Genomic DNA, 14,663 nt, shown 5'->3' with positions numbered 1-14,663 from the left:
GTCAAAAAATACGCTTTCTGTACAAGTGTATCTTCTTAAAAATAAGTATAACTCTAATATTCTGTGAATTTTTAATCATTTGACTTAATCAGAACACTATAGGAAATAACTGAAGTTAAAGGACAGCAATGTCTTTAATAGCAGGCTTGTACTGAATTATTTCTTATCTTCACATTATATTAATGGTCTTATTGTTGAAATTTGTCTGCTCATAAAATTAAACAACCCACATAAGTGGGTTTTTTAAGTTTATTCAAAACATGTAATACGCAATATATCACTATCTATTTTGTATCTGTCTGTCTATTCTAATCAATATTAAAAAATATCTGGTTAAATAACCATTATGAATTAAGTCAATAAATAACACTTTCCAATAAATTGAAATAAGTGTAAATGTTCTGTCAAATACAAATATGTTTAAAAGCAATATTTTCAACTGTTGCCATTCACATTCAGTTTCATATGATACCATCATATCCATTTTCTTAATTTGCAATAAAATAATAAGATGCCAAACACGACCTGTGTTACATAAACAGTCAACAAAATAACAAGACAATACCTAAAAACACCCCTTTTCACACCACTAACAATAAACAGATAACAATCTGTCAGGCATTCAGAGTTAAACAGGGTACTGATTATCTAGGGGCAGATAAGGCTACTGGTAGGGGTTGCCCAGACATAAGGCTGGAATGAGGTATAAGACTTTTGATTGGTTCAAATTTTTGCACAGGAAATTATTTGAAAACAACAACTTTTGAAAAACAAGCTGGTTTCAGCAATTGAATATTGAGCTAAATTAAACATCGAGACTTATAATTGTTCTGTAAAATGTATTGAAATACTGTCAGCATGAAGTTGTGTGTGATGAAAACAATGATTTTTACTACAATTTGGAAATCAACAATAAGTTTGTTGGAAAAGAGGTCCAACTATTTTTTTGGAATACTGAAGAACAGTTTTAACAGGTTTGTATTGTCATTTCTTCATCCTTTTTTTATTTAGTTTATTAAATTAATTATGATCATTATTATATTAATGTATTGTCACTGGGAAATGTAAATTGATAAGTTAATGTATTGCAATTTAAAGGAAAAACAACACAAATTTGAAGCAAATATAGATAAACATACACATGAAAAAGTGTAAATGTTTTGTACAGTTAATTGTTGTGGTTGTGTTTTATGATTATTGTCATCATTATTGTTGTTATTTATAGATATTTCTGGTTATTACTGAACAGATTTCTTTCCCTCATATTTTAATGTTGAAGGTTAAACTCTTGCCCCAAGAGCAAAAGGGGTTATCATACTACCTGATGTATGGACTTTTACACCAGGCTTTTACCCTGCACGAGCTGGCCAACTTGAGGGGAACTGAAGTGGGCAAACGTCGCCCTGTCCTTGAACAAGAAAGCTGGATTTGTTGAGGGGTAAAACTATACAGGTTAATGCATTTTAAAAGCGTCACAATTCTGACCAATGTGACAAATATTTTAAGAGTTTGAAATGTGATGAAAGTAAATTACAAGCTTTGGAAAATTACCAATTGTTAATATTTTGTCAAAACTCCTTTTCTTTTTTGGTTCCAGAGTATCATTAAAGCTGAAATCCAGCATGAAAACCAGGGAGGTGAAGGCCATCGCACAGGCCATGTGCTGACTATTCACTCCCCACCAGCTTGTGACTTGCTCCATGAAGGGAGCAACAACTACAACGGGGTCACCAAGACCAAGCCTCCCCGCTGCTGAGAGAAATGCAATCATTGATTCTTTTTCTTCATCATAAAAATTTGAAGTACCAGTTACCCGTATAGAAATTCAATACACAACCTACACATATTTTTCAGATCACTTACTGTTTACAGTCGCATAAATGATCATTATATTACATCATTTGTGAAAAGGGGGAGTTTTTATTATCCAAGTGACAGTAAACAATGTTTTTTTTTATTCATGAAGACAGGGATTGAAAAACTTTGTCTGTGTCTCTAGTCACTGTCTCCAGGACAATCAGTTCTAAACTCATTTGTGTTGACTTCCTTAAAATGCAAATATTTAACCTCTTTTTCTGGCTAGAGTAATTTCTATTTAAGAACAGATTTTTTTTGGCATGTTTTTAAAATGAATAGTCTATTATATTTTTTCAGATGTCATAGCCAAAACCTTTGACAAGCCTCTGGTGGATGTTGAAGAAAAGATGAGAGGTTGTTTAAGGCGTCTGCGGCTGATGCACAAGTAGACTTTAGTCTTTGTAAATAAAATGTGCTGTTAAAATGATTATTTAACCTTTGTAAAAATGCCTGATTGTATGCTGTGATTTCGTTGAATGTAGATATGTTATTTAATGTTAATAAATATGTTTATTTACAAAGTTTATTTGCTGTACTTGTTTCAGTTCATATTTAAACTGGTCACTTTTCATATCCAAATGAATGTATCTTTAAAATACTCAATTTTCAAAGATACACTTAAGTGTATCTTTATCTATCTTAAAAATACTCGTTTTAAAAAGATACACTTGAGTGAATTTTAAGTGCACTAATACGCTTCAAAATACAATTGAGCGTATTTTTTTATAAAATACACTTGAGTGTATTTTAAGTGCACTAATACGCTTAAAAATACACTTGAGCGTGTTTTTTTTAATAAAATAGTGTATTTTAAGTGCATTAATACGCTTAAAAATACACTTGAGCGTATTTTTTATAAAATACAGTTGAGTGTATTTTAAGTGCACTAATACGCTTAAAAATACGCTTGAGCGTATTTTTTTATAAAATACACTTGAGTGTATTTTAAGTGCACTAATACACTCAAAAATACGCTTGAGCGTATTTTTTAGTATAAAAAAAATACACATGAGTGTATTAATGCACTTAATTAACGCAGTTAAAATGCACTAAAATACACTTGAAGTGCAGTTTCTGGGGAACAAATAAAACTGAAGCGTATTAGTGCACTTTAGTACACTTAAATACACTTAAAAATACACTTAAGCGCATTAATACACTTGAAAAGTGTATTTTTTGAGTGAAAAATGCAGAAAAAACACACTTTTTTGCACAGAAAAATGCACTTGGTAAAGTGAATAATACGGTGCCAATACCGCTGCGTTTTATGTGCATTAAATGCGCATTAAATGCGCATTTTACACACTTTTTCGGGAAGGGTAATTCTTCACGAGGTTCTTCGGTCTCAAGGCATCGATGGTTTGTATACAGTACAGCCAAAGCGGAACAAACGTATTTCGCGATCCGCGGCGGCAAGGCGAAACGAGTCGATGCCGCGTCAGTCGTTGAAGCCGCGTCAGTATGCGGCGGCAAGTCGCATTTCGCCGCGAAACTTCGCATCTGTCCGCCGAGGCATTCCGCGATCCGCGACATGATGCCGAGTCGATGCGCATCATGAAATAAAAAATCTTTTTAAAAATATTAGTTACATGTAGTTAACAAATTTTGAAAGAACAATTATAATAATAATTAAAATCATAATATATTTATTGTACGCGGATTGTATTAGCATATACATGTAAGCATGGTTAATGTGTCTGGCCAATTAAGTTTGTTTCCCGCCCGTAGTGTATGTATTTCACACATAAACAAGGTCACGTAATTATGTTTTCGCACATACATGTGGTCAAAGCTCCAGCATATGGTTGATTTATAAATTAATTGCATGTTGATTCTGCTATTATATTTTAGCTGAGAAAATTAGCAGTTTGAAGCCACATCAATAATCAAGACGGTGACGACGTATTTGTTGTTTTGTTAATTATCAGCTTATTATAACTATTGTTTGAATATGCGTATATAAATACGTTTTATTTTGCTCATATTATACAGTTAATATCGCTCTTAATTACCCGATAATCCCGTATATTCCAGTTTTAAAGCAAATGCTAGTAAATATTTACGATACACAAACATTCTCGATATTTCCTTAAGTATCAAATACATTTTGGCATTTGTTACTATTTATAGAGATGATGAAATAACGTCTAATCGGGGCGGTTTTTTCGGCGTAAGCTGAATAAGCCAGCTTTTCACCCTGACTTGACCTTTGTAAGTGTCCAATAATACTCAAATAAAATTTCCCGCGGCTAGGTACGAATGAATACACTTCATTTATTCCATTGGCTGATTTGAGTATAACACCAGAACATTGGAAACATATCCGCGTCTTTGTAACACTGTTTTACTGCATGAAACAATTTTATCTCTAATGAAAAGGCCCAATAGATAGAACAGTTTTACAATCAATTTTCGACATAAATACAGTTTGTGCGTTCACCTTTTATTTTCAGAGAATTACCAGCGCAAAAGCGTTTAACTAAAGGCTATGTTGTCATATTTAGTACTTACTTGCATTGCATTTCAACACGCGAGGTTTCGGGTCAATACGCGGTCATTTTGTGAAAGTCAGAGTTTATATACAGTTCATCACCGGAGTTCGCAAAAGGGGTTGCGATCATTGTGTCTTACTGACAATAACGTAGTGACTGTAATGCATTGCATTCCAATCCGCAAGGTATCAAGGTCAGTTTGCGGTCAGTTGCAGAAATCTTTATATAAACGCCGTCTCGTAAACTTTGTGCACTTGAAGTCTGTTTTGATCAGAAAGATACTAAATAAAGATATTCTGCGATATTATTGTGGTATGTCAATCATCGATTTTTAATATGGTTTCAAAATTTGCATGATAAGGACCAATTTTGATAAAATTAATTAGAAATATTTATCCATTTAGACCAGTTTATTAAGCATGTCCACAATAATTCGCTATACTATAATTATGCAATTAAATAAGATTCGAGTATTGCCGGCTGACCTATATGCACTCGTTTATTTTGATGTTTCTTGTGTTTTTCTATTCTGTAAATATAGATATCTGAGTAATAATATCACATAAAGCAAAATAAGCCACGAAATCTGGCGCAACACCCCGTAATTGATTTGCTTATGATGTAGCTAACAACTGCGCAGAAAAAAGGCATCCGCTACTTTTTATCTCATAGAGATAACTTTTGATCGTTCAAAAACATCGACCACAATCAACGCCGTATATCTTTTTTAAAGATATTTCTTGTTTCCACTGAACACGCGATTTACGCCTGACGTGATGTTCATGTATTTATACAACACAAAATACACCCAAACTTTCCAAACGACGTTCTACATGTCTGCATAATTTTCGCGCGCATTTTATGAAACATAGGATATTTTAGCAGTGTTTATTTGACGCTAGAATTTGCCAAAGGACGCGTTAGCATTAAAATTCGGAAGTGTGTTTCGGATTACAAATTTAATTATAATAATCGAACGAAATATAAACAGCTGCGCGTAATTAAATCTACGCTACACATACATGTATGTACATGTAGGTGGATATCTTTTCACTCGATCCGCCGCGTACGTATGCGGCGGATTTACTCCGCGAAAGTACGCGAGGTTAATACAGACTCGGCGTCGTTGCGCGGATCGATGCCGAGTGCCACGGCGATACGACGCGTGAACACACGATTCGGCCGCCGCGGACTAATAATCTGGCCGTGGCGTAGCCGCGGATTATGTTTGTGCCGCTTTGGCTGTATATTCTGTCCTATGGTTATTGATCTATTGTATAAACCATTTAAACACTTGTATGAGATTGAAATACAGTTCAACTTTTCCCGTATTCAATAGCCGTGAAAGCAGTAATCCGCCGATTTCCGACATGTATGTTGGTTTCTTGTTCAAGGCCGCTTCCCCATTCCACTTTCTGCCGCGGCTCAATGTCTATTGAAGCCGCTTTCAATATCTTATTGAGCTCACGATGGGAAATATAATTGCAACCACAGACCAATGTCTATTGCAGCTGTGGTTTCAATATAATTGCAATCGCAGACGCATGTCTATTTTAGCCATGGTCCCAATATAAGTGCAGTTGCGGACCCATGTCTATTGTAGCCGGGGCCCCAATACATGTATAAGGAAAAATGCCTCGCCCTGGCGGTCATGTTTTTTAACCAACCGGCATCATTTTCGAACTAGTTCAATAATTTATTGGGATGAATCTTCTGACCAAGTTTCATGAAGATGAGACAATAAATGTGGCCTCTAGTGTGTTAACAAGATTTCACTATAGCCATATTTAGCCTTATAAGAAAAAATGCCCCGCCCCTTGGCAGCCATGTTTTTCAAGCAAACCTAACCATTTTCGAACTCATCCAAGATATTTCATGAATATTTGACAATAAGTGTGGCCTCTGGAGAGTTAACAAGGCAAATGTTGACGCTGCACAACGGACAAAAGGCGATCACAAAAGCTCATCATGAGCACGTTGTGCTCAGGTGAGCTAACAAGTAAAAACGATAGAATTAAAAAATGTGCCTGCCCTTAAGCTAGAACCTGGGACCACTAAAATGAATAGATAACGTGCTTCCATTACAAAACGCAGGTTTTGATATTGAATGGTTGTTTGTCCATTATAAATGCAAATGTAAAGAATAACGCATAACACATGCTTTTTTAACGCTATTTCCGATTTTGATTTATGACTTATCAATAAAAGAACAAATATTCTTAACATATGTTTCAAACAGGAGTGTTATTTTGCTTGTTTGAATATAATGCATGTAGTTGTTTTTGAATCCAGGACGTATCTTTTAAAATTGTCTTTTAGCCATGTTAAAAAGTCTCTTTAAATATATATGACAGCATGCATGCAATTAAAGGTAAAATAATAAGTACACATATAAACAGTATGCAAGTGTGATTCGCCGAAAATGAGTTGAAAGTGTGTAAATCAAGTTTATGAGGTTCTTCCGCGCATAAGGCTGCATTATGTAAGACCCTGAGTGTGTGCCAGAACTCCTACCTTATTTATTTAGGAAACTCACATAAGTTGGGAAAAAAATGTTAAATAACACTAGCTGTCATGGCCCCTGAAAACTTCTGGGTCAGTTTGTACTATAATTTGCCTGGCCTGTTAAATTGCGTGGAATAGATTGGTAGCTGTAGCATGCATATTTGGCATATGGACACTTTTGGTAACTTTTTGCAAACTAGTATGCCAAGGTGATCATAATGATTTGAATGAGGAGTAGCAGATCACAAGAGGTCCTCAAACAGTGTTGTTTTCTTGAGTTGTTTTATGAGGAGTAGCAGATCACAAGAGGTCCTCAAACAGTGTTTGTTGTTTTGTTGAGTTGTTTTATGAGGAGTAGCAGATCACAAGAGGTCCTCAAACAGTGTTTGTTGCATTGTTTAGTTGTTTTATGTGGAGTAGCAGATCACAAGAGGTCCCCAAACAGTGTTTGTTGCATTGTTTAGTTGTTTTATGAGGAGTAGCAGATCACAAGAGGTCCTCAAACAGTGTTTGTTGCTTTGTTTAGTTGTTTTGTGAGGAGTAGCAGATCACAAGAGGTCCTCAAACAGTGTTTGTTGCTTTGTTTAGTTGTTTTATGAGGAGTAGCAGATCACAAGAGGTCCTCAAACAGTGTTTGTTGCTTTGTTTAGTTGTTTTATGAGGAGTAGCAGATCACAAGAGGTCCTCAAACAGTGTTTGTTGCTTTGTTTAGTTGTTTTATGAGGAGTAGCAGATCACACGAGGTCCTCAAACAGTGTTTGTTGCTGTGTTTAGTTGTTTTATGAGGAGTAGCAGATCACATGAGGTCCTCAAACAGTGTTTGTTGTTTTGTTTAGTTGTTTTATGAGAAGTAGCAGATCACATGAGGTCCTCAAACAGTGTTGGTTGTTTTGTTTAGTTGTTTTATGGCCGTTTTCAAAAAGTATTTCATTAATATCATGGTTTGTTAACCCTTTGCATGCTGGGAAATATGTCGTCTGCTAAAATGTCGTCTGCTAAATTTCTAATTAGCATTATCTTCGATTTTTTTTTCAAAAGAAAACTATCAGAATAGCGAACAGTTTGGATCCTGATGAGATGCCACGTTCTGTGGCGTCTCATCTGGATCCAAACTGTTTGCAAAGGCCTTCAAAATCTGGTTTCAGCGTTCAAAGGGTTAACAAACTCAACACTTTTTTTCCTGGGCTAGCTGGTTTACCAGTACTACGGAACATAAGTATTTATATATGTGCATTGTATTATATGCACACCAGGGCTTATCATTAACCTAAAAACCAACTTGCCCTGCCGGGCAAGTACATGTACTTAGTAAATCTACTTACCCTGAACGTAAAGCCATTTGCCCAAACATGAAATATCACATTAACTGTTAACCTCATATTTTTTAATAAAAATCAAAATGATACACCACAAAACCTTTTTTATTTTTGCACATTTAACAAAATGATTACAGCAATTAAAGTCTAATTAAAGTTTAAATTAAATGCTTTGGTCTTTTTTGCACTTGCCCAGGCAAACTAGATTATAAAGTAACTTGCCTGGACCCAACATTTCATTGCCAGGGGCAATAGGACAACCGTTAATGTTGAGCCCTGCACACTATCGAGCTCAAATAAAACACGAGACAAAACGCACGGTTGCAAACCAAAGTACTTTATTGGAGATTTTAAAAGGTAACTTACACAATATTACATAAACAAGAATAAACGCCTCATTTAAATTTATACGTAAAAAAAACATGCAAAAGAAGAAAAACACTATATGATCTTGACACATTTGACAGACAATTACATAACACAAATACCATTGGCAAAACCATTATGAAAAGTGAAATCATTCAAAGCAAGTGTAAAAAGACATTATCCATAAACATCTTGATGGAATAATCCTAAGAGCGTGAGTATAACACGTAGAACACAATGAAAAAAAACTTGAACAAATATTTAGCAAACCTCGAAAAAGGTAAGAATGAACAAGGCAATTATCTACATGTCATAAATGACATTCAAGTATTCAACAAAACACCTATTACTGAAAGGCAATGCTTATGTTATGCAAACCCCTATAAACGGAAGTGAGTTTAAACTAACCCAAATTTAAGTACTCCGCCATCTGCTCTCAATGATAATAAAAGCTCTTTATCTAAATAAGATAAACAAGAGATGTGTTCGTCAGAAACACAATGCCTCCTATTGCGCCACTTTGAAATTTTTTTATTTATTTTTTGACCTTTGACCTTGAAGGATGACCTTGACCTTGAATTCCCCACCACTCAAAATGTGCCGCTTCATGAGAATGCTGCTTTGAATATTTTGTTTGACCTTTGACCTTGAAGGATGACCTTGACCTTGAACTTCCACCACTCAAAATGTGCAGCTTCATGAGATACACATGCATGCCAAATATCAAGTTGCTATATTCAATATTGAAAAAGTGATGGCCAATGTTAAAGTTTTCGGACAGACAGACGCCATATATTTGACATTAGACTTTGAAGGATGACCTTGACCTTCACCTTTCCCCACTCAAAATGTTCAGCTCCATGAGATACACATGCATGCCAATTATCAAGTTGCTATCTTCAATAGTGAAAAAGTTATGGCCAATGTTAAAGTTTTTGGACGGACAGACAGACGCCATATATTAGACATTTGACCTTGAAGGATGACCTTCACCTTCACCTTTCACCACTCAAAATGTGCAGCTCCATGAGATGCACATGCATGCCAAATATCAAGTTGCTATCTTCAATATTGAAAAAGTTATGGCCAAGGTAAAAGTTTTCGGATTGACAGACACCATATATTTGACATTTGACCTTGAAGGATGTCCTTGACCTTCACCTTTCACCACTCAAAATGCTCAGCTCCATGAGATACACATGCATGCCAAATATCAAGTTGCTATCTTCAATAGTGAAAAAGTTATGGCCAATGTTAAAGTTTTTTCGGACGGACGGACAGACTGACATACTGACTGACATACTGACTGACGGACAGTTCAACTGCTATATGCCACCCTACCGGGGGAATAAAAAGTATCTCTTTAAATGCAAATTACATTGTATGAATAGTGTTTTATCCAGGCCGTTTTAGCATGGCGCGGCGCCACGCCGCTTTTTTGAAGCGCCTCGCTGCCCCTTTCAAAGCAAATCAGCGCCACACTGCCCTTTTCAAAGGCCGCCGCCCTGTTTTCCACCGTGCGCGACCTTATTGATAACATCTTAATTGCCTTCATAATGAAACTCATGTGATATATGAACAACAGTACGCCATTTTTCCAAAGTGAAGTGTATAGTGAATTATGCGACGGAGATTTTAAAATTGAAGATGGGCAAAGCAGGTAAGGAGATGTGTGCGCATCAGTCAATGTTCATATTAAATTGTAAAAACCAATGGACAAGTAAATACAAATTTAAATTGAATGCAGCTCTAACAAAGCAATGATTTATTGTGTCATAAAGTCATGTAAAATAACGTACGTCACTTGGTTTCAACTGGTTTCAGAGATTTTGTTATATGTTAATGATTAAGCTCTTGCTTCTCTTATATTCTTGTTTATCCTCGTGTGCTCTTCAAGTTTTCAAGGGACATGGATAACCACACACCTAACAACCTTTAGAGTCTTAATTCCATGGATAACCACACAACTAACACTTTTGTAAGTGTTCCTCCCATGGATACATGGATAACCACACACCTAACACAATTTAAAGTCTTCCTCCCTAAGATACATGGATAACCACACGCATAAAACTTTTAAACATCTTCCTCCCAAAGATACATGGATAGCCACACACCTCCTGTATGTATCCTCATGCGTTTCTTCAAATTATCACTATGGTCACTATGGTACAACCAAATATGTTTCTTTGTGTGTTTCTTCATGCAATCACTCTGGATACATGCATAACCACACACCTAACACTTGTACGGTCTCTCTCCTGTATGTATCATCATGTGTGTCTTCAATGACCTACTTTGTTGACACACAAAATCACACACCCCACACTTGTATGGTCTCTCTAATGTATGTATCCTCATCATGTGTGTCTTCAAATTACCACTTTGCTTACATGCATAATCACACTCCTCACACTTGTACGGTCTCTCGCCTGTATGTATCCTCATGTGTGTCTTCAATGACCTACTTTGTTGACACGCAAAATCACACACCCCACACTTGTATGGTCTCTCTAATGTATGTATCCTCATCATGTGTATCTTCAAATTACCACTTTGTTTACATGCATAATCACACTCCTCACACTTGTACGGTCTCTCGCCTGTATGTATCATCATGTGTGTCTTCAATGACCTACTTTGTTGACACGCAAAATTACACACCCCACACTTGTACGGTCTCTCGCCTGTATGTATCATCATGTGTGTCTTCAATGACCTACTTTGTTGACACGCAAAATCACACACCCCACACTTGTATGGTCTCTCTAATGTATGTATCCTCATCATGTGTATCTTCAAAACACCACTTTCTTTACAAGCATAATCACACTCCTCACACTTGTACGGTCTTTCTCCTGTATGTATCATCATGTGTCTCTTCAAATCACCACTTTGTTTACACGCAAAATCACACACCTCACACTTGTACGGTCTTTTTCCTGTATGTATCCTCATGTGTTTCTTCAAGTTACCACTATTGTGACATGCATAATCACACTCCTCACACTTGTACGGTCTTTCTTCTGTATGTATCCTCATGTGTCTCTTCAAATCACCACTTTGTTTACACGCAAAATCACACACCTCACACTTGTACGGTTTTTCTCCTGTATGTATCATCATGTGTGTCTTCAAATCACCACTTTGTTTACACGCAAAATCACACACCTCACACTTGTACGGTCTTTCTCCTGTATGTATCCTCATGTGTTTCTTCAAGTTACCACTATTGTGACATGCATAATCACACTCCTCACACTTGTACGGTCTTTCTCCTGTATGTATCATCATGTGTCTCTTCAAATGATCACTTTGTTTACACGCAAAATCACACACCCCACACTTGTACGGTCTCTCTAATGTATGTATCCTCATGTGTCTCTTCAAATGACCACTTTGTTTACACGCAAAATCACACACCTCACACTTGTACGGTCTTCCTCCTGTATGTATCCTCATGTGTGTCTTCAAGTTACCACTATCGTTACACGCAAAATCACACTCCTCACACTTGTACGGTCTTACTCCTGTATGTATCCTCATGTGTTTCTTCAAGTTACCACTATCGTTACATGCATAATCACACTCCTTACACTTGTACGGTCTTTCTTCTGTATGTATCCTCATGTGTCTCTTCAAATCACCACTTTGTTTACATGCAAAATCACACACCTCACACTTGTACGGTCTCTCTAATGTATGTATCCTCATGTGTATCTTCAAATGACCACTTTGTTTACACGCAAAATCACACACCTCACACTTGTACGGTTTTTCTCCTGTATGTATCCTCATGTGTGTCTTCAAGTTACCACTATCGTTACACGCAAAATCACACTCCTCACACTTGTACGGTCTTACTCCTGTATGTATCCTCATGTGTTTCTTTAAGTTACCACTATCGTTACATGCATAATCACACTCCTCACACTTGTACGGTCTTTCTTCTGTACGTATCCTCATGTGTCTCTTCAAATCACCACTTTGTTTACACGCAAAATCACACTCCTCACACTTGTATGGTTTTTCTCCTGTATGTATCATCATGTGTGTCTTCAAGGTATCACTCTGGTGACAAGCATAATCACACACCTCACACTTGAACGGTCTCTCTCCTGTATGTATCATCATGTGTGTCTTCAATGAAATACTCTCTTTACATGCATAATCACACATCTTACAAGTGTAGGGTCTTTCTCCTGTATGTATCCTCATGTGTATCTTCAAATGACCACTTTGTTTACACGCAAAATCACACTCCTCACACTTGTACGGTCTTTCTCCTGTATGTATCCTCATGTGTCTCTTCAAATGACCACTTTGTTTACACGCAAAATCACACTCCTCACAATAATAACTGCATATGTTTCTGTCTCTGATGAGGCCAAGTTTTCTGGCGAATTCATCTCTGTACCAGACCAATAGTTCCTCTCCTGTAGCAACAGAAATATGAACAAGTTTTTTTTTTAATGTCATAGAAACAATCCATACCTTAACTAGACATTGTCACAAATGTGAATTATACCACACATTTCTTTCTGGAAACGAACATGTGCTTTAATTTTATTACATTAAATTATTAGTAATTGAAGAACAGGTTTTAAGTCAAGCATTTTTTTATAGTTATTTATGTTTTATTGCTATTTGTAATTTTTTTATGTTTTAAATGGAATGGTAGCCTAGAAAGGCAAGGTGTAAAAACAAACAATTTAGCCTCAATCTGTAAAAAGGTGTAATGCATGTGCGTAAAGTGATGTACCAGATTAGCCTGTGCAGTTTGCACAGGCTTATCAGGGACGACACTTTCCGCCTAAACTGGATTTTTGCTAACAGCATACTACTTTAAAATGAAAAATATCTTAAAGCGGAAAATTTCGTCTGGGACGACACTTTACACACATGCATTAAACCCCGTTTTCACAGAGCACAGCCCAATTATTTGTTTATTTGTTCACAAATTAAATAGCCTCATATCCAACAAGACATAGTCAAAAGCATTGTTGTGTATGTGAGCACGTTTTTTTTTCTGGCCAGACATTTTTTGTTACATCTCTTTGTTTCCAACTTTTGTTGAAAAATAAACATGCATTGATTTGATAAATTTCTACAGCAATTCAAAGCTCACATCAATTACTTACAGTTTTAGAAAGAGGAAGAAAACATTTGAAGAAGTTTTGAAAAAATATGTGATTTTATATCCACATAAACTAGCGATGTAACACTGGAAGGCACACTGAAAACAGGGATGTTTTCAAAAGAATTTACATTTTCTACTTTCAATACTTTTTTTGATGCAAACCTTCTTTTGTTGTCATAAAAACCTAGACAACAAATATTTATTATCTTACAAATTAGGGCATGTAATATTCTTTGTTAGCCAAACACATTTTGTTAAACATAGCTCATAATAGGAAATATATTTTAACATTCAAAAACTTATACGCGATGGAACCAAAAGTGTGAAGGACAGAAAAAAACGTGCTCATATCTTGACGTTTAAAAGGTCTGAGGCTGCTGTATGCAAGGTCCTGGAGTGAATCTCAGACAAATTTCAGACTTGAGAAGTTTGAATTACAGCTCCAATGTCCAACTATTTATCTAATACCCAAAGTATTTAATATTGGTGATGCCTTGAGCTGTGGGGAAACTCAAGAGAACCCGGAGAAAACCACACCTTTCCTGTATGGGAACATGCAAGCAAACTCATATTCGCTGGTTCAGGGAATTGAACCCGTATTGCCAAGGTGAGACTGCTCTAATCAGACAAAACTTCATTGAATATCACATATCTTTAGTCATACTTCATGCCTGTATACCTGGTGAAAATGGCTTCAATGTGCAGTAATAGATGCCTCCTTTGTACTGAAACGCCACAAGGTTCTGATCTGCCTCTGTCATTGCACAGTTCACGTATCTCATCCAGTTAGAGGTGGCCTTGTTCTGGGCATCCACAAAATGGCTTGGTTTGCCTTCCGTTAAGGTCTGAATTGCATAGAATCTTACCATCAAAAACAACAACTAAACAAGATGGATACACAAGAAAACATGATACCTTATACACCAAGTTTTTAAGAGCAAATTCCATTTTTAGACTAGAATGCCAAACAATGCAATTCTAAACTTA

General features: G+C 36.2%; 2 protein-coding genes across 11 annotated transcripts in view; both read right to left on the bottom strand.

Moving 5' to 3' along the window:
- Nucleotides 1-14,663, bottom strand: part of LOC127837993 (gamma-aminobutyric acid type B receptor subunit 1-like) — a 399,001-nt gene that overhangs the window by 266,159 nt on the left and 118,179 nt on the right. The window lies entirely within an intron of this gene.
- LOC127837992 (zinc finger protein 729-like) overlaps nt 10,357-14,663 on the bottom strand; it is a 462,677-nt gene continuing 458,370 nt past the window's right edge. For 4 of the 9 annotated variants that reach the window (XM_052365455.1, XM_052365465.1, XM_052365464.1 and 1 more), the window contains one exon: nt 10,357-12,883. In XM_052365455.1, the coding sequence (XP_052221415.1) occupies nt 10,775-12,883 (2,109 nt within the window). In that variant the 3' untranslated portion in view covers nt 10,357-10,774. The remainder of the gene's footprint in view (nt 12,884-14,663) is intronic. The other 5 variants (XM_052365456.1, XM_052365462.1, XM_052365459.1 and 2 more) reach the window with 4 other exon arrangements.

Source organism: Dreissena polymorpha, chromosome 7 (assembly GCF_020536995.1).
Source record: "Dreissena polymorpha isolate Duluth1 chromosome 7, UMN_Dpol_1.0, whole genome shotgun sequence".
In the NCBI taxonomy this organism is placed as follows: domain Eukaryota; kingdom Metazoa; phylum Mollusca; class Bivalvia; order Myida; family Dreissenidae; genus Dreissena; species Dreissena polymorpha.
The sequence above is the reverse complement of the archived record's forward strand: the minus strand, read 5'-3'. Positions and strand labels throughout refer to the sequence as shown.